The sequence below is a fragment of the Glarea lozoyensis genome, assembly GCF_000409485.1.
Source record: "Glarea lozoyensis ATCC 20868 chromosome Unknown GLAREA14, whole genome shotgun sequence".
NCBI lineage: Eukaryota > Fungi > Ascomycota > Leotiomycetes > Helotiales > Helotiaceae > Glarea > Glarea lozoyensis.
The window spans coordinates 120,995-139,623 of NW_007360988.1; the positions used below are offsets into that span (position 1 = coordinate 120,995).

The window sequence follows — 18,629 nt, forward strand, 5'->3', positions numbered from 1 at the left end:
TTTGTAANCTTTTTTATTTTGAACTTTTTTATTTGAACTTTTTTATTTGAACTTTTTTCTCAGCGGCCTACTTCTTGATCTAGCGCAGCTTAGATAATCCGCCTGTTTTTCCCGGTCCAGCAACTTACAGAGCAAGAATGTTGAAGCTCCCAAGCTCCATCATAAACTCAACAATTTTGCAACTTCCATCGAACGTACGCTTCCACTTATTCTCATTCGATCCAGGCCACACTTGTGATGCTAATTTTCCACGACATCCGCATCCCGATTACGCTGCTTAGATGGTGTCAAAAGAATTAGTTCCGAATCTGAGTGACATATCCTCGTGCTGCCTCCATGGAACCTCTTCGACTCGTACTGCCGGCGTGAAAGCTCTTCTCTTCCCAATTCCTTGGCTTGACCGCTCTTCAACATGAAGAACACGAAATGTAACTTCATGTTGGCGTCTGTAAGATTGGCAGACTGCGAGCCAAGACGTGCATACTGACACGTAAGTACCTAGGTAGTCATCTATCTATCTCTTCAACTCCAAGAGATGCTTCAAAAAGCCAAAGTAAGATGGCCGCTGAAGTAAGCTCTTAAATTCCTAGTTCCACAGTGTCACCCATCATGAGCCATGGAGCAACCTCCGAGAATACTCTCATCGAGCGATTACCATCCAAGTCCTGATAAGCTTCCAGATGGCGCTCAAACGGGGGATAGGAATGGTTTCCTGCCACGTCCTGGAAACATCGCGTCCGGAGTACGGCAATCTCCCTCGGACTATCTCCCTTGTGATAGTCAGAGCTCTCACAGGATGCTAGATGTGATTGAAGATAGTCTAAACTCGGTTTGCCGCTTCTAGCCAAGACTTCCAAGCGTCAATCTGTGAAAAAGTTGAGCCGAACGCAAAAAGGTCGTTGATGTATTTGCCGAAGTACATGTACGTTTCCATGTTCCAAGACGCTTGTCCTTATTCGATGTAGATCAGTCATGATGTGGGAGACGGCCACCATTCTGTGTCGCTGGAACCGATCCAGCAGACGGCAGCCTACGCATCTGTTACAATCAAGTCGGCAATTTTCACGTTCACAATAGGTACGATATTTTGAAATCCGTTTACAAGTTCTCCTGTAGCCATAGCATTATGGCGTGGTGTGGAAATACGATCAGTCTCGTACCACAAGCCAGGCTGATACAACGAGCGAACACCAACTCTTGTCAGGTACCTAGTACAAACTCACCTCATTGAGACATCTCACTTGGGTACTAGTTTGGATATTCAAAGCACAAGTCGATTTCGAATCTTACTTGACAGGTACCACCCAGTGTATCCTGCCACGGTCAGATGAAGTTCCCAGCTTTCAAGGAAGGATTCCACTTCTTTCGGTGACCACACCGTCAGTGAGATTATGTTCGAAAATTCGCTCATGCAAACAACTTTATAAAGCTCCAAAACAGATGAAGAACGAAATCCTCCTTCTGGGATTGAGACTCAGAACACAGCCAAGATGAAATTCCCCTCACCAACAAAACTCTGGCGAGTTCTGGTACACCAGATATCGAGTCACATGTCAGCCCCTTCATTTCTCCTACTTCATCATTTGTATTTTCTGTCAATCATTTTTGTCTGTTCTATTGCCTTTTGGCTATTTTCTCGACCTCATGACAGCGTTCCATTCATCGACTGTTTGTTTGTCGTTATCTCATCACTTACGTCGACCGGCCTGACCACTCGGAATTTGAGCACCTTCAATACTGCCCAGCAGGCTTTGATATGGCTGTTGATAGTATTCGGAAGCCCAACGTTTATCAGCGTGTCTGTCGTTTGGATTAGAAGGCGTGCCTTTGAGTCCAAGTTCGCGACCGTTATTCATGGCAAGCAACATAGAGAAGATCCCGTTCAATATAACCCAGCGCCAGCCCCCTCGCCTGCTACCACTAGCATTCAAGAATTCATTTCTATCCCATACTCTGACCCTATCGTAAAAGAGGAGGCAAAAGAGTGTATAATATGTTAACTTTCTTCTCTATTCTAAATAACACGACTGACTCGTTTTAGCATCGACTACAATCGGCCACGACTCGTCTGCTGAGCTGAAAAGTCAGCATGCTCCTAACGTCGTGTCGAATCCGCTTCCGGGGAATTTTGTCTTGGAATATTCGGATTTTAACAGTGGTTCACCGACTTTAAAATCAAAGGCCTCTACAGGCTCCTTTCTTGGCGTCGTCAAAGTCTTTGGGAATGCCATGGTAGGACGAAACTCACAATTCTACGGCTTGACTCGCGAAGAACGAGAACAGCTTGGCTGTATCGAATACAAAGCCCTAAAGTTACTGAGCTATCTAGTTCCTGCATATTTACTTACCTTCCAAGTGGTTGGATCGATTGTATTGGGGTCGTTCATCTCAGTTCATCAAAGTAGTCTCGCTTACGACAATGGTTCGACACCTTGGTAAGTGTTGCCCACCTAAACGGAAGTTCTAGTTTACCAATTATACTAGGTGGCTTGGTGTGTTTCTCGGAGTGTCCGCCTTCAATAACACTGGAATGTCTCTACTAGATCTTTCTATGGTGAGAGAAATCCGTAGTGTCGAAAGCGAGAAAGATGTTAACAGATTCCTAGATTCCATTTGGAACATCTTATTACGTTCTTTTGACTGTCGCTTTCCTAACCCTCGCAGGCAATACAGCGTGAGTCATGACAACAAAATCCAGATACACCTCTAAGTGTAAACAGATATCCCCTATTCCTCCGTCTAATCCTCTGGATAATGCTTCATCTAACCCCCAAAACCGGCTCCTTCCAAGAATGGCACGAAATCATGGCCTTCATCCTAAAATACCCTCGCAGAGTATACACCCATCTCTCTTCCCCTCAACGCCAACCTGGTATCTCCTCCTCGTCCTCCTAATCCTCAACGGCATAGACTTCATCTCCTTCGAAGCCCTCAACCACAGCAACCCAACCTTCAACGCCCTCTCCCCGGCGCACCGCAACCTCGACGGCCTCGTCCAAACCATCTTCATCCGCTCCGCCGGCTTCACCGTAATCTCCATCTCTTCACTCCGCATCGGCCTACAAGCCCTCTACGTCCCCATGATGTTCATCTCCGCCTTCCCCGTCGCAATAACCATGCGCTCCTCCAACGTCTACGAAGAGCGCAGTCTCGGCATCTACGCATCCCAACTGCGCGCCCAAGCCCCTAACACAACCGAATCAGCCAGTCTGCTCTCCCGCTCCTCCCGTACCCGTCTCTACTTCCTCCGCCAACAGCTCGCCCACCAGCTCTCCCACGACTTCTGGTTCGTAGTCATCTGCGCCATCGCCGTGATCTGGATCGAAACTGCATCCTACGAACGCGACCCGCTCACGTTCTCCGTCTTCAATATTCTATTCGAAGTCATCAGTGCGTACGCGTGCGTCGGACTCAGTATAGGACTACCTGACCAGAATTACGCGTTAAGTGGCGCGTTTCATACGAGTAGCAAGGTTATTCTCTGCTTTTTGATGTTTAGGGGCAGACATAGGGATTTGCCGGTTGCGATTGATAGAGCGGTGCAGTTGCCTGATAGTATTTTGGGGACACGGGGTGAGGAGGAGGGCGCGGAGGTGGGGAGGGTTTAGGGAGAGGATGGATCGTCAAGGGGTGAGAAATGGGAATTTGAGCTTTCTTTTGACATGTGGCTTAATGCCAGGAGTTTGGGTTTGATTTCGCTTTGGGTGTGTGGCTTGATGCCAGGAGTTTGAATTTAGTCGAAGCGAGCATGTTGTTGATGTGCTTTTTGGCAGACGTTGCGAAATGAATTTACAATGTATCTGCCCTATCATAACGACTAAGCGGTTTTACAATTCTTCCAATGAAGCAATATCTTGTAAAAATAGGAAACGGCTCACAAATGTGCCACTCACCAGAATAGGAAACACCGCGTACTCAGTCAAAATTTCCACATACAAAATATTATCATAAAGGTATCCCTAACACATGCTCACACACCTCTTGCCATCCCACCGGAACTCCAAATCATAACAGCATTAACACCATACCCACGTTCACAAATCCGAGCCTGCCTACCTACCAAGCAGCAGAATCCTTATCAAACCTAACCAACTCCTTCCCCGCATCCTCAACATCCTTCTTCGCCTTCATCCGCATATAAAAAATCGGACAATCCTTACTACTACAAATAACCTCACAATGCACACTCCCCTGACATCGTTGACACTGCGTCCACAGTCTACTGAACCGCACCTCGAGATCCGAGACTTTATTCAGCGTTTTCGTGTATAGCTCTCCAATACGCGGCGCGCAATCTGAACACACCGCGCCTCCTGCTTCTTCTTTGCGGGTGAGGGGTTTCTTGCAGCCCATGCATGTGAATGTCTTCTTGGTAAATTTCATGAGGCCGCCGACGGTGGAGGCGGCGATGGCGACGGAGCGAGTGTGATCACCTGTAAGGAGGGAGTTTGCTCGCGTTTCGCCGAAGATGGGCTCGAAGATTCTTCCTAGAGGTTTGGCAAGTTGGTTGTCAAGGTAGTATTTTGTGTCGACGGGTATGTTGTTTTCGAGTACGTAGATTGGATCTTCTGAACGTTCAAAGTTTTTGGCGCCAGCTGATCCTTTAATGATAACGTACGCTACACGGTCACCTAGTCCAGGAGCGGAACCAGCATCACGTTTCTTCATCCGCGCAGCGAGTTCGACGTGAGCTTGTTTACCAACGTAGTCATCCTTAGAAAGTGCTTTGGTGATGACCAACTTCGACATGTCGATTTTGTTCTGCAGTAAGTCGGAAATTGTATCTTTTACATAACTGTTGAAACGTCAGCGAGGCCTTGGGAATTCAAAGAAGAGTCTTACCTTTCTGCACCAGGAACATCTCTATCGATCAAAATCATCCTCAAAACAGTCTCAATGACATTCTGAACCAATCGACAATTATCTCGCCGAACAGTTTCAATGCCCTTGGTATCCATCTTGTCGTACTTGTCTGGATTTGTCCAATACAATCCAGCATATCGCTTCTTGTTGATCAACAAATATGGATAGTAAACCTTCTCGAACTCCAGCTTAATGGGCTTCTCAAACTTCTTTGACACAAATTGTGCAGCCTTCTCACCCAACTCCATCGCACCGGCTAGATCCTGCACGCCAAATTTGACCATGACAGAATCAGTATCACCATAAATGACCTTGGCATCATGACTGTAGCCATTCGCAATTGTGTACTCTGCCTCCACCTCCGCCTTGGTCTTTTCAATCATTTTTCGTCCATAGGCTGTGGTACTACTGGCAATTTGCAAACAAGGCATCTTACCAACAGCCGCACCAGTAAGACCGTACACACTGTTGGCACTGACCTTCAACGCCAATTGTCGACCATTCAACACAGCCTTCTTGAAAGGATCAGTCTCTTGTGCCAACTCCCTCTTAGCTTGTTTTCTCGCTCCGAGCAACTCTTCAAGAATTTGAGAGAGCAGTCCTTTTCTTCGTGCAGCAGTACAAAACATTTCTTTGGTGGGTGTGACAATGTAATCCTCGCCTTCTTTCAGATCCAGGGTCTTGACAGCTTCCTTCGTAAGTAGTGTTGTATAACAGAGATTGTGCGCTTGAATGATACTGGGGTATAGCGATGCGAAATCCAGTGTTGCAATTGGCACGTCGTAATATCCTCTTGTTGGATCAATGACTGTGGCACCATCATAGTCCTGTTCCGCTCCCGAAGTCTTGAGATTAGGCACGACGAGTTTCTGTTCTCGTGCTTTTCTGAAAACTTGACTGACGAACTTGACTTGTTGACCACGGGAAAGAAGCATATTGAATGGAACACCTGTGACCCTAGCCATTTCTGTAAGATTTTCGAGACATGACAATTTGTCCATCAGTCTTTGTGGGAGATATGCATCTTTCAGACAATAAACCGCTAGACGTCGCCTCGTCTCTGGCGTTCCATTGAAAAGTTCTGTAATCATTGTATGGTGTACATCTTCCTTCTGCTCGCCGAGAAATTGTGCGCAGACCGAATTGAGGGTGTAACTTCGCAGTTGGTGGTCTCTCTGTATCAATTGAAGCAGATCTAGTTGTAATCGACCCTCAATATTCGTCGCTTGCGATTCTCGATTCCCCATCTGTTTGCTTGAAAATCTCGCTGCTGTCGCCTCTGATCGTTTATTCTTGTGACGAGTCCACAACGAAAAGTCTTGGACTTTGAGATGATTAGCCCGCTTCAGCAAATAAGGAAAGTCGAAATTGCAAATATTGTATCCGATTATGATATCAGGATCAACATCTTCTAGAAAGTCTCGCCACCTCGCAAGCAGCTCCTCTTCTCGTTTGAATGTGAGCACCTGAGTGTTGACTATCACACTCGTAGCGTCCAAGCAGAAGACATTTCGAACGAATGGCTTCTTCTCTCCGTATCGAGTAACAACGTTCGCTATCTGAATGACGGGATCTATTTCGGCTTCTGGAAAGATACCTTTGCGACCAGCGCACTCAATGTCGAAAGAAAGTGTTCGCAGTGGCGCCATTTTCGCCCATTCGCCAACCGGCTTATGAGTGATGAGATCTCGATATTCGATTTCTGCTTCTATCTGGCAGTTGGACTGTCTTTCATGTTTTGGTGTCATTGTATAGGATTTAGGAGGTGCTTCGACCCAAGACATTCCGGCAATCTGATAATGTTAGCCCATTTCAACCTAACTCGAAATAAAACAACTAACATCGCAATCAATCATAAACCGCGTAAGATAATCCACCATATCATACGTCTGGATATGCCCTTTCCCTTCATTATCCAACACCGGTTTCCACATTCTCTGATAATTGGCTTGACATCGCTCGATTGTTCCTCGGACGGTCGCAACATAATTGGGAGAGGTGACCGTAATCTTGATGTAAGCAAACTGCTGGTTTCCCTTGTAGTAATATAAACTTTCTCTCTTGACCAGATTTACTGAGTGTATCGCAGGACCGCTCTGGGCAACTTGGGAATCGAGGAACGTTTTGAATTTCTCACAGTCCGACACCTTGAATCCAACCGGAGCTTCAACGTATAGGTAGTGTAAGAATCCAGTGACGTGAAGTAAGACGGAGTGACCATTCTACTGCAGCATTAGATACGTCCGAACAGAACACCAATGCAACACATACCTCAGTAACTCCATACAACTTCGCCGTCGCCCTACCTCCCCTCAAAGTTCCCTGCTCGATTTCAATCTGCTGAAAAGACAGCATCTCCGTCTGCGGATCAAACTCCCCCAGTTCAGGCCGTTTCCACTGCTGATCCTTCTCCGAATTATGCTTCTTCAATCCCGCCATATCCTGCGTCATCTTCTCCAAAACCTCCGTCTCGAAATGACTGGGCTGACTCGAAGCTAACTTCCCCTTTGGTCCATTCTGGGAGTTCTTGAATCGTGCCGCGGGGGAGGAGGCGATAGGTTCGAGTTTCCTCTTTTTCGAGGATGTGGGTGTGGATGGGACATTGTTTCGAGCGTTCGTTGCATCGGCGAGTATTCGCTTTTGGGGTACTCGTGAGGGTGCCATTTTGGTTATGGCTGGAAATGGTGTTTGTGAATATAGAGGGAGGAAGTAAATAATGCAGGCCGTGGTGAACAAACGTTCGCGACCCCCTGCAACTTGATAGCTTCTCGCGTGGATTTCGCGTCATGGCGGACGCGATTTCAATTAAACCGGAGATGTGGCGCTATAGTGCACGTGATGTAGCCCCCTATCTACCCGGCGGAGTTGTTACTGTGACTTGCGATTTAATCCGCTTCTATTGTGTAAAGTAAACACCTAAGTAGGCATAGAGCAATCCGGTGTATTCGATAGAAGAAGACTACTAAGTTAGATATCTAGAAAATAATTACCATATCTCTTGTTTCTATCTATTCATCTTTCACATGTTGCAACTTACGAACTAGAAGCCATGGACTTTCTGTCTACTAGGCTTGTGAAGGACAAAATACATCCTAGAACCTCCTCGCTATTGCATAAGTTTATAGTATACGTTAGACCGGGTAAGTAGTCTAATTTAGAATATAATCCAAATTATTCTATTTACTAAAAACAATTAATGAAATATGTAATAATATCGTAAGATAATCTAATAACTACATAGTATTTCGTTAATTGTTTAAAATGGATATTATACTACGATTGCTACTTATCCTGGCTATTGCGAGTTAGGGTAGTAGGTTAAATTCTTGATGATTTCTGTACGGACTAGAATTATCTCTGTAACACCTATTAACTGGTCTGTATAGCCCCAAGTGCAACCAGTTATAAAATGTCGGAAATGCAGAATCTGCCCATCTCATTTCCTTCCAAAGCCTAACTATTAAATACCGAAGAAGTATTGGTATCACCACCCCAGACGCGCCTAACACCAACCATTCTCAAACCATCTAATGCACAAACTACCCAAACGTTAGCACATCCCATCATCAAAATCTCATTCAAAACTCACAACCCTATGAATCCGATACCACATCGCCCCCACAAACTTAAACCCACTCAAACCCGCCACACTCCACAAAATAACCATCAAATAAGTCTTCTCAATATTCGCCTCATGATTCTGTCCCTTATCAATGCTCAAGCGATTCAAACCGCCTACATTCAATACCACGGCCACCAAGCCGGCATTACAGAACATCCAGACCAGCACGACGTAGCTTCGGAATGCCTTGTTGTAGCCTTCTTCGACGTCGCGAGCGCTGGGTTTGGATTCGACTTTGACCTCGAGAGCGGAGAATTCAGTGAGTGCGGATGTGTAAAGGATGTCGAGGTCGGTGTTGTCGAGTCCTGGCTCTTCTGTTTTTTCACCGGTTTTGGTGTTGACTTTGGCGTTGGCAAGGGGAGGTGGTTTGTCGTCGCCTTTGGTACCCCAGGTTACGTCGTGAGTGTTGCAGAATGCGTAGACGTTGATTACGTTTGTGTAGGTGGGTGTGAGGAGCATGTATTGAAGTGACTATTGCTTCGTTAGTATGGGCTCCGGAGGACAAAATGAACATATGTCAGCAACCTGCCCATAGTCTTGGACTGAACAAGTCGACTTCGAGCAGAGCTTTAAGATTCTCATTTACTTGAAATAATGGACGAATTATGTGATAATGTGCCAAGTTAATACACTAAATGACAATATTTCGTCCACTACTCTGAGTAAATATGGTTTTTCGACTGCCACTTGTTTTCTCTACCGCGACATGGGCTAGAGATCATAGTCAAGAAATATGTGGCAATGTGCCAAGTTAATACACTAATTAACGATATTTCGTCCACTACACTAAGTAAATGTAGTGTTTCGACTGCCACTATTTTGTCTACCGCGTGATGGGCTAGGAATTGTAGTGAAGAGAGACTTACTGATGTGACAATGTGCCAAGGGTCTAGGAAGACTATGGAAATGAAGATCCAGAGTACGTAAGTAGATAACAAGGAAACTATGAGTGTGAAGAAGATGGAATTCTGGACGAGGTCTGATAGCTTGAATGGCGTGGGATCTGCTGGATCGAGTTCTGCCTGAATCGACCGAACTGTGATGAAGACGGATGCAAAGAGCAAGTACCTATCAAGATTAGCTGAGTTATTCAGTTGTGGAGAGGTATTGTACAGCATTATTACACCCCAAGTGTACACCATAGTCATATAAAACCTCCTCGATCCATCAGGTGTATTCCCAAGTGAAAGCACAAAACATGTTACAAGGGAGCCCAAATAAACCCACTCCGTAATAATTGATAAATAAGACCCTGCCTTTCCAAGGAGATTGTCCGCGGAAAGAGCGACCGTGAGAATCCGAAACACAAGAAAGAAATTGCCCACTGCAAACCATGAGAAGAGCATACTAATGGCTTGATAAGCGAACTCGATTAGGAACATCATCTTTCGAAGCATCGAGTGAGAACTCCTGAATATCTGGTAGAAATGGACAAGAGCGTAAACAGCAGCAAAAAATGATCCGTTTAGCCAGCGACGACGTTGTTTGATAAGCTCTACCATCTGCTCAGGAACGTCAGTCTCGCCAGTGGCCGACGAGACGTAGGTAAGCACCCAGGAAGAGTTCCGCTTGGCGACCAATTCGAAGCACAAAATTCTGTCTTCGGCCAGGTACATGTTTTTCGTGAAAATTCCAGCGTCCAGGTGATGTTTTTCACCGTCGAAGTACTTCTCCAGTGGACCTTCCCCTTTCTTGTCATTTTGAAGGGCAATAAATCGGTAGGCTGAAAAGGCTCCAGGAAGTACAGAAATGAAGCCAAAGGCTGATTCCATAGGCTTATCCAAGATATTGCTCATTTTGTACTCAAAATTCTGTGTTGCAACCAGAGGGTTCAGCAATTTCTTGCCTCCATCGAGCATAGCTTTGATTTCCCCACATGCTCCGGCACATTTAGGGTTCAACTCAAATGCTCGCCAGAGCTGATAAATCGAATCCTTTCCTGGTCTAGTCCCGGCATCAAGCAAGCATACCACACTTGGCTGAAGAGCTTCTCCAAAGGCTTGAATGGCCCATCTGTGGGAATTGATCTTCTTCTGGTTTTCTTCCTTCAGACAGAATAGCAACTGTACTGGTACTTCCATACCAGGCCTAGTTTCTACGACCCCTCTCTTGATTTGAATACCCACTTTAGTAGTGTATTCGTAAATATGTGCCGTAACCTTCTTGTCGTTGACCTTTTGTCTGGCAACTCCATGCTGGTACGCTCCTAGAGCTGTCAGAACCGCACGAGTTCTAGGGTTTATCTTGGCACGTCCGTCACTTATAACGCACACCACGATATTTTTCCACCCATCTTTGCCCCATAATCCATTGTGCTGGCCCTTCATAGAACACATATATTCGATATTCTGGAAGACTCCTGACATGGTTCTTGCAAAAAGGTCGTCCTCCTCATTGTACATTGTTACTACAATTAGCAACTCGGTCCTTCTTGGCTTGCCAAACAATTGCTGCCGGAGTGTAAACCTTTCGCCCGTGAAATCTGCGGGATCGCATGTTGCAGCGGTATACCGCATATGTGTAAATTCATCACGTCCTCCAGATGCGATATGCTTGCACCCTGAGAGTAATTTTGGGGGCACAGGACAATCGTAAACCAAATTTCCAACCTTCGCTTGCGGTATTTGATCTGTAGATACATTCCCGGACAACCCGGAAACTCCAGAAGCAAGACTCAGTCCAGTACTGTGTCCAACCAGGCTCGGTCGGGTATGAAGTGCAGCTGAGCTGTCGTTCCCGCCCGGGTGATCGTATAGCGGTTGTGGACTATGCCTCTCGAGAAGTGGAATATCTTGTGGAGCGGTTTGATATGGTTCGTGGTACGAAATTCGAGCATGTTCCTCGGGATCGAACGCATACCCATCGTGATGGGGTTGATCGTATGGATCGTGTGGTCTATCATATGGTAGATTGCCAATTGGATCATATGGCTGATGTTCATCATAGTCGTATTCCGGACCATGTGGCCCATCGCCGTAAGTATCGTGAACGTCTGGATCGCTCGGGGGATGGTAAGGCTGGTGTATATTAGGATTAGGGATGTATGGCATCTAGTTTGTGTCAAAACGAAACCAACAACTTTCCAACTTGCAGCTTCCTATTCAATTCTTACCCGCACGTTTCTTGCACCTAAGCTTCCCGCAGAGGGAGATCTCTCATGCTCCGGGGCGCCATATCCAGGATTCATAGTCGCGCACGACGCTTTCGCAGAATGATTGTAGAAGTAAGAAAGATGACAAGATAACAAAATCAAACAATTCCGCAAAAGGTTCACGAAATAACTGGTGAATCGCGGGTATAAGGAATAATCCGCCAAGGTAACAAACCGATTCCAACAGAAACTTGGCGCAAAATCTCACTCGACACGAAAACATATGCGGCCGACATATTTATCGATTTCGGACAGGCCCATACGAGAGACTCCTTTTTGCGTACAAGCGTTGCGGCTGAAGTGAGGCGTGAATTCTGACTGGACTCAGCACAGTCTGCCAGCGCCATAATCACCTCCAGCCGTGATCAGAAAAGGAAAACAAAGCCCTCCCACTTGGCAGCTGCATCGCTGAAACTCGTTCTAGACGCAGATGCAGGCTATGCTGGGGCTGCTCTCCCATGCGAGGGTTCGGATGTGGAAGCCACGAAGAGCCGTGCCACATGGGGTGAACATTCAAAGATGTTTAATGTTTGATGTTGGAAACTCGCCAGAGGATGAAGAGGATTTAATGTTGCCAAGAAGAGTTAGCTTTGTTGGAATTGATTGGCAAAGATAGGAGGGCTATCATGTGACTGTGGGGGCGTACGGACTCCGTGGGGCTCAAGCGACTGGGAAGAGGTCAGAGGAGAGGATCCAATATTTCGAGGACGTCCGAGTATTTACAGAGGGGCACGAGGGGCTTAAGTTCGCTGGGCTTAGAAGACTTGGGTTATTGTTGTCGACAGGCAGATTCTAGTTCGTACAATTCTGATTGGGCGACTTGTACATCGCGGGGTAAATAAAGTTCAAAACTCGACTGTTGGCGAGCAACTGAGTCCGATTAAGTTGTATTTCAGATACCTACATATCTGGCGATGTCAGCGGAATCACACCTATTTATTTAGAAGAAATTGTAATGCGATTGAGAATAAGTCAAACACTTTTGAAGTACCGTAGAAGCAAGCACATGCGACTTCAAATCATAGGGAATGGAATGTACTAAAATTGATCAATACCGAAGTAGCGCCAACCTATTTAGCTTCGACAAAAACGGGAAACGGGAGCTGTATTTGCTGTCTTTCACGGCTTTCCGTTTGCTTGAGGTTTTCCCGGTGGTCCTCCGGCCGGTACACTAGCTTTCTTCCAGCTCTCCCTAGCCTGAAGGCTGTCGAACCACTTCTTGACCGAAGGATACTTCTCAAAGACCGATCCAAAACCAACGCTTTGGATTAGTGTGCCATAGGGCAAGTGAAATAGATCGGCGAGAGTAACCTCGTTTCCTCCAAGATATCCCTGTTTTGAGAGTATCTTCTCGTACACGGCAAATGCAGACTCGAGATCGGCGACGTATTCTGCAACCTTGGCCTCATCTGCAGGACCAGCACCTTTGTGTCTGAATGATTGTCAGGATATACGATTTCATCGAATACGCCGATGATTAACTTACTGCTTGAACACCTTCTCCCATCCAATCTTTGAAGCTGGTCCATCGAAATAGCTGTGCTCGATTGAGCATCCCTAAAACTGGTTAGCTGTTGAAATTTGTAATATAGCAGCACAAACTGACCTGTTCGAAAACCCCAAATGCCTTCAGATCACTTGTGCTTGGCATCACTTGTGTCCCCTGGTCAGCGTACTTCGCAGCGATATATTTGCAAATAGCACGACTCTCATAGACGAAAAAGCCGTCATCTTCGAGAACTGGAATCTTGGCAAATGGTTGCATGGAGACGAAAGGTTCACGTCTGTGTTCACCAGCTGGCAAGTTGATTGAGACAATCTCGAAGTCTGTAACTCCTTTCTCGGCCAAGACTGTGAGTACTCTTTGAGTGCAAGTCGAAAACTTGGAGCCGTGGAGTTTCAAACCCATATTTGCTGTTGATTGATGGTGGAATAGACTTATGGGTTCAAGGTATAATGGTTGTAGATGTTTTACAAAGCGTGCTTGGGGAATTTCAATCGATGAAGACTTTTATACTTCTGGGAACGTCAATGTAATATAAGCTGGCGGCTAGCTTACTATATCAAGAATACGTTCTTGCCATTCTGAAACAGTAACATTCACCCACCGCTTAAGGTTTACGGACTTCCCCACCGGTCACCAGCATCCTTCTGTTGTGAAGTTGATTTTAAGCGGGTCTGAGTACAAATTGGGCATTGTGATAACCTCCTGCGTCAACGCCCGCATTTGAAAGCTTGTAAATCCTCAAGGCTGGACCCTTTTCTTGGCAGAATTCATCTGCAGCCATTAGTAAAAGAAGCTTCGGCCGTCAAAATTGACAGGTGACGTTTGCTAACCTGTTGTTCAATCGCCTGTTCGGCGCCATTCCGACGGGTGGCGGTGGGAGGTGGCCCGGGTGGGATAATTTGGTTGCCTGGTTGCCTCCAAATGCCCAGACCCACCAACAACAATATTGAGAACAAACGAAAATGCCTGTGCTCGTGCAATTAAGCTCGTATAGGCAGTCCGGCTCCAACAGTGATCCCAAGCCCCGACTGCACAACGTCAGCACATAATTGCAAGTCCGCCAACGAAGAAGTCCACCAGTGCGTAGCAAGACTGGCAGGACGCCCTCCAAGTAATGAAGTAATATGAGAAAACGAAATTCTGAGACTCCTTCCTTGACGAGCATCTTTAGCCTGACTTGGCTAAGTGCGAGAGTGGTATATACTCAATTCTTCGAGTAGATGTAGTTTATTGGGCAAAAATCACCGTCCTTCCACTACAAGGAAGTATGCCGTCAGTCTCGCTACAAGCTTGGTTGAAAATCGAGAAATCATTCTCGACTTACCATTCTCAAGGCAAATCTATGCGTCTGATCTACGACCGTGGGGAAACCTGGATCCGGATATCCTCACTCGGCTCTCCAATCCGCAAATTCCAGCTCCAGATGCTCCTTCAACCTCGCGAATTTATTCCCAAAAGTCTCTCCACACCTCCAACACTTCAGATCCGCATTTAAATACCCCTCTTTCCCCGGATGCCGCCTCTTGTCGTCCTCAGCCAAAGGAAAATCGTCCAGCGGCACAAAAAACCCTGTAGCAAAACTATTATAATGTTTTCGATGTTTAACGCAATCTGAAAACCGGTCTACACTTATAACATGAATATGTAGATGATTCATCGATGGCACAGCGTGCAGTCCGACCATGATTTCCTTTTCCCAATCCCTACCTGCTGGGATTTCTTGACCATCCTCTAATTCCACATCACCATTGAGAACAGCTTGCCGCGGCGCATCAAGGGCGGAGTATCGACCATGTCGTCTCTGCAACTCCTTCGCTACTATTTTCTTCAATCGTGCTGCTTGTTCGCGACATTGTGCAAGGAACTTGGTGTCTTCGAGGGCGTCGAAAGGGTGAAGTAGCGTATGCTTTTCGGAGCGCGGGAGCAGCAGCATGTGTACTGAGCTTTTCGGATAGAGATCATGGATCGCGACGAAGTCTGGGTTATGGAAGATTACGACGGTGGGTGGGTAGGATTCGGGGTGGGAGGTGTAGGCGGAAAGGCCATCGCGACGGGAGGATGAGAAGTGTAATTTGCGCGACTTTCTTGGGGGAGAATCAGGGTGTTTTCGCTTCGAGGTCATCAAGGTTGTGACTATCTCTCGTCAGTCTCGGTGCTGAGTAGGGAATGGAAGGAATGGACAAATACATGCGTTGCGGATCGGGGACCGTGAAGATGATGGATCTGCTGGACCAGCCTGACTGAGCTCATCTTGAGTCATTGCTTCCTCTGGCTTTTCTGTTGACATAATGAGGACGCGGAAGAGCAATTGAGGAGCTTTTTGATAGAAAAGATGGGGCGGTCAACTTCATCAGTTCGAAGATTCACAGTCTAGACCGGGGAAGCTTCCCAGTTTGTGAGCTTCAGCCCTATGGGACGATGTCTTGGCGTTCGGACCCGCTAACCTATCATTTAAATGTCCCCGTCTAGAAGAACTTTTTGCAACATCGAGATAAAAATGTGTGAGGGTTAATTGACTCTACTATCCCGAAGTCGTCATCGCCACATTAAATTCACATGTTTATCTAGATGTTGCAAAGAATTCACCTAGATTGAGCTGACTCCAAGATTAAGTGATAGTCAAACGCCCGACGAGTTCTTCGATTTAAGTTGACGAAATATCGTATTAAAACCTGTCAAACTCTATTCGAACTCGACTTGTTTATTCTAAAGATTAGTGGGCAGGTAACTGGCATCTATTTTATCCTCCGCGATCTCGTCAAGCTCCCGTCGCCCACATGATGTTGATTTGGGACGAGTTAATACGTTAGCATACTAACATCTCATGTATACTATATAAGTCCGGTCTCGAATAACATGTGATATTCAACCCCGTCTAACACCAACAATGCTTCTACTACTTTCTCAAAGAAACATACTTTTTATCGTTAAGATGATAGTTTTCTTCCAAAGCCTCCCAGTCAACGACTGCTTCTGGCCTCTCTTCTACAGTTGGTCTGACCCAGGAATCATCATGTACATAATCCGACCAATTGAAGTTATGAACTTGAGTTGTGCGAACATCATCATCATCAGATAACCGAGCCTCTTGTAGGAATGACAGAGTCTGAGCAGTATGCGATGTGATAACTTGCTCCAGATCGTGCCATTTAATTATGCCGGATGTTCCACTTGGTATTGTCACATTCAAACCTTCTACCTTTCGACCATCAGACACACGAATTAGACGCGTTGTTGATACTTCAAACTTGCCAAGCTTGGTCGCAAAGCCTCCACGAGCGTAACTGAGCCATTTTGTAAGATGGGGTTCAATTTTCCAAGTCTTGCCGAGTGGAGAGAGTAACTCAATACCCAGTATTCCCTGGCTTAGCACGGTGGTAGGTCCGGCCGACCAGCCATGGGCGTGCGAGTTTCTGGCAGCGGACCAATATGCGGGATAATGAACGTAACCATCAATGCGATACCCCTCGATCAATGTCGAGTTGGTCATACCAGGCCCATCAAGCATATATCCCCACATCAGCTCCATAAGCTCAACTGCTGCATCGTGATTCCCAGCCGAAGCATGGCCAAGGAGTTCGAACGATGAAGCAAAGGGGGATATGACGTTGGGGAACTCGACAGCAGGAGCTCCGTACTTAATCCAACGTTTCCTAAGGCTTTCCGAGACATTGTGTGCTTGTACACCTGTAGTAGCTTTCGAGATTAGCGCCCAGCTGTTTCCGTCTTGCGGTGTAACCTTTCCAGGTGCTGTGCATGAGCGCTCTTCTATGTTGTCCGAAAAGAGAGTATCAGCAGGGCAATACATCGTGGCAATCCCTTTAGCTAGCCTCGTTTTTGTAGCCGCCCACTGCTCTCCACTTGTCTCCGTCTTCTTGTCGCCCACCCATTCTGCCAATTTGATACTATTTCCAAGTACCTCATACAGGATAGATGATGCCTCCACGTTGTGTCCGCCCATTCCTGGGCGAATCCAATCAAATATTGAGGTGACATGCAGCAGGTTGAGATTATCAACCTTTGCAATGCTAATATCGAGAGCTAGTTTATACCAGGACCACCTCTCCTTAAGCCAGGCAAGATCACCACTGTAGAGGACGTACTCGTACGTTCCAATCAATGTATGTAGATGATAGGTATCGCTAAACTCGTGAAGCGCACCCATCGGAGGACCTGCGTATGGCATACCACCATCACTATACTGATGATCATAAATAGTGTTTAGCGCATTACGTATTGCAAGCATGTCGTATGTTGTTACAGCTATGCCTGGAACCGCAATTGTCATATCACCAGGCCAGACCATGCGATCTCGCTTCGCTCCATCGGTTGTGACTACAGAGCCATTAGCTATGGTATAATTCGAGTACCACGCTCCTACTGGTGCAGTGTTATGGTCGAACCGCCGATTAAACTCAATGATGGATCCGCCTTCTTGTGGATCCAGGGTCGAAAGTTGCAAAGTCCATGCACCTGCATACCAGACGCGGTTCAGAAGAGTCGATGAGCTATCGAAATAACCAGTATATGCCCTGCCATTTGGGTGAGATGGAAAGGCGGTACAGTTGACCCACACTGCTGAAATGGAAACTTCTATTTGAGATTTATTCTTCGAGTCCAACACTGGCTCCTGCCAGTTTAAAATTTTCTGACCAATTGAGGAGTACCATGGCTCTGTCTTCTTTTCCAATGCTCTCGTTGGAATCTTCAATCCTTCATGCCAGAAGCCACCCTCGGTCGGGATATCATTTTCGGGAACATATACGGTCAAGTATTTATAGCCACCTCTATTATATCCAGGCGCAACGCAGTTCACTCCAGTATGTGTTATAGGAAATAGTAATGGTAGGTCTCGAGCTAGCTGATCATTCGTAGCATCCGGTTCTCTGCCCGCAAAGAAGGGAGATTCAGAATAAGCAAGGACAAGGTAGGGATCATTCTTTACTGAATCGACGTCGAAGCACACACTGTATGCAGTCAGTTCAATTTTGCTGATATAACGCTTGAATATACCGTCCAGAAATATTCTCCTCGAACTCAAAGGTAATAAGTCCACCAGTGCGAATTACCCACGAAATCCCACTTGCAGCATCCGCATCTTGCAGAATACTCTCCTGACCTGAGACAGCACCTTCAAAGTTGAAGATCTTTGAAGGGACAATATGGGATTTGTTCAATGGTGCTCGAATGTTGCTTTCCCATGGACCAGGAAAGATGGTGTCGGAAGGTAAGGCGTCGTAATCAACAACTTGTTGCGACGCGACTGGAATGGAACAGTAGATCAGTGCAAAGAGCAAAGAAATAGACCCAATGAAAAACATTGCGAATGGAAATGACTATAGAGACGACTAAGATATCATAACAAGACGACGCCCTTCATGCTTGACAAGACAATATAAGGTAGTGAAGCAAGCAACCATCGAACGAAGAATGGTTGTTTGAGGGGCACAGTGGATACGTCAAAGCTCCCACTCCCCTAAGTTCAG

The 18,629-nt window shown here is 46.2% G+C and overlaps 7 protein-coding genes across 7 annotated transcripts; 2 read left to right on the forward strand and 5 right to left on the reverse strand.

The window, feature by feature from the left end:
* Nucleotides 1–1,490: 1,490 nt before the first annotated feature.
* GLAREA_06602 (uncharacterized protein) lies at nt 1,491–2,678 on the forward strand (the record flags this gene model as incomplete). Its single annotated transcript, XM_008080550.1, has 4 exons — nt 1,491–1,986; nt 2,042–2,435; nt 2,485–2,554; nt 2,607–2,678. 4 exons carry the CDS (start codon nt 1,491–1,493, stop codon nt 2,676–2,678), a joined length of 1,032 nt encoding a protein of 343 aa, XP_008078741.1.
* A 114-nt stretch (nt 2,679–2,792) lies between these two features.
* GLAREA_06603 (uncharacterized protein) lies at nt 2,793–3,608 on the forward strand (the record flags this gene model as incomplete). Its single annotated transcript, XM_008080551.1, has 1 exon — nt 2,793–3,608. One exon carries the CDS (start codon nt 2,793–2,795, stop codon nt 3,606–3,608), a length of 816 nt encoding a protein of 271 aa, XP_008078742.1.
* Nucleotides 3,609–4,056: 448 nt separating this feature from the next.
* On the reverse strand, nt 4,057–7,527 carry GLAREA_06604 (DNA/RNA polymerase; the record flags this gene model as incomplete). Its single annotated transcript, XM_008080552.1, has 4 exons — nt 4,057–4,795; nt 4,843–6,656; nt 6,705–7,085; nt 7,135–7,527. 4 exons carry the CDS (start codon nt 7,525–7,527, stop codon nt 4,057–4,059), a joined length of 3,327 nt encoding a protein of 1,108 aa, XP_008078743.1.
* An 863-nt stretch (nt 7,528–8,390) lies between these two features.
* GLAREA_06605 (Nucleotide-diphospho-sugar transferase) lies at nt 8,391–11,672 on the reverse strand (the record flags this gene model as incomplete). Its single annotated transcript, XM_008080553.1, has 4 exons — nt 8,391–8,402; nt 8,453–8,956; nt 9,352–11,502; nt 11,598–11,672. The coding sequence occupies 4 exons, from the start codon at nt 11,670–11,672 to the stop codon at nt 8,391–8,393; spliced, it is 2,742 nt and encodes a 913-aa protein (XP_008078744.1).
* A 1,083-nt stretch (nt 11,673–12,755) lies between these two features.
* Nucleotides 12,756–13,545, reverse strand: GLAREA_06606 (Glutathione S-transferase (GST), C-terminal; the record flags this gene model as incomplete). The annotated part of the gene is made up of 3 exons (XM_008080554.1): nt 12,756–13,068; nt 13,123–13,193; nt 13,243–13,545. The coding sequence occupies 3 exons, from the start codon at nt 13,543–13,545 to the stop codon at nt 12,756–12,758; spliced, it is 687 nt and encodes a 228-aa protein (XP_008078745.1).
* A 985-nt stretch (nt 13,546–14,530) lies between these two features.
* On the reverse strand, nt 14,531–15,430 carry GLAREA_06607 (HIT-like protein; the record flags this gene model as incomplete). Its single annotated transcript, XM_008080555.1, has 2 exons — nt 14,531–15,276; nt 15,331–15,430. 2 exons carry the CDS (start codon nt 15,428–15,430, stop codon nt 14,531–14,533), a joined length of 846 nt encoding a protein of 281 aa, XP_008078746.1.
* A 609-nt stretch (nt 15,431–16,039) lies between these two features.
* GLAREA_06608 (Six-hairpin glycosidase) lies at nt 16,040–18,464 on the reverse strand (the record flags this gene model as incomplete). Its single annotated transcript, XM_008080556.1, has 2 exons — nt 16,040–18,110; nt 18,157–18,464. 2 exons carry the CDS (start codon nt 18,462–18,464, stop codon nt 16,040–16,042), a joined length of 2,379 nt encoding a protein of 792 aa, XP_008078747.1.
* Nucleotides 18,465–18,629: the final 165 nt, after the last annotated feature.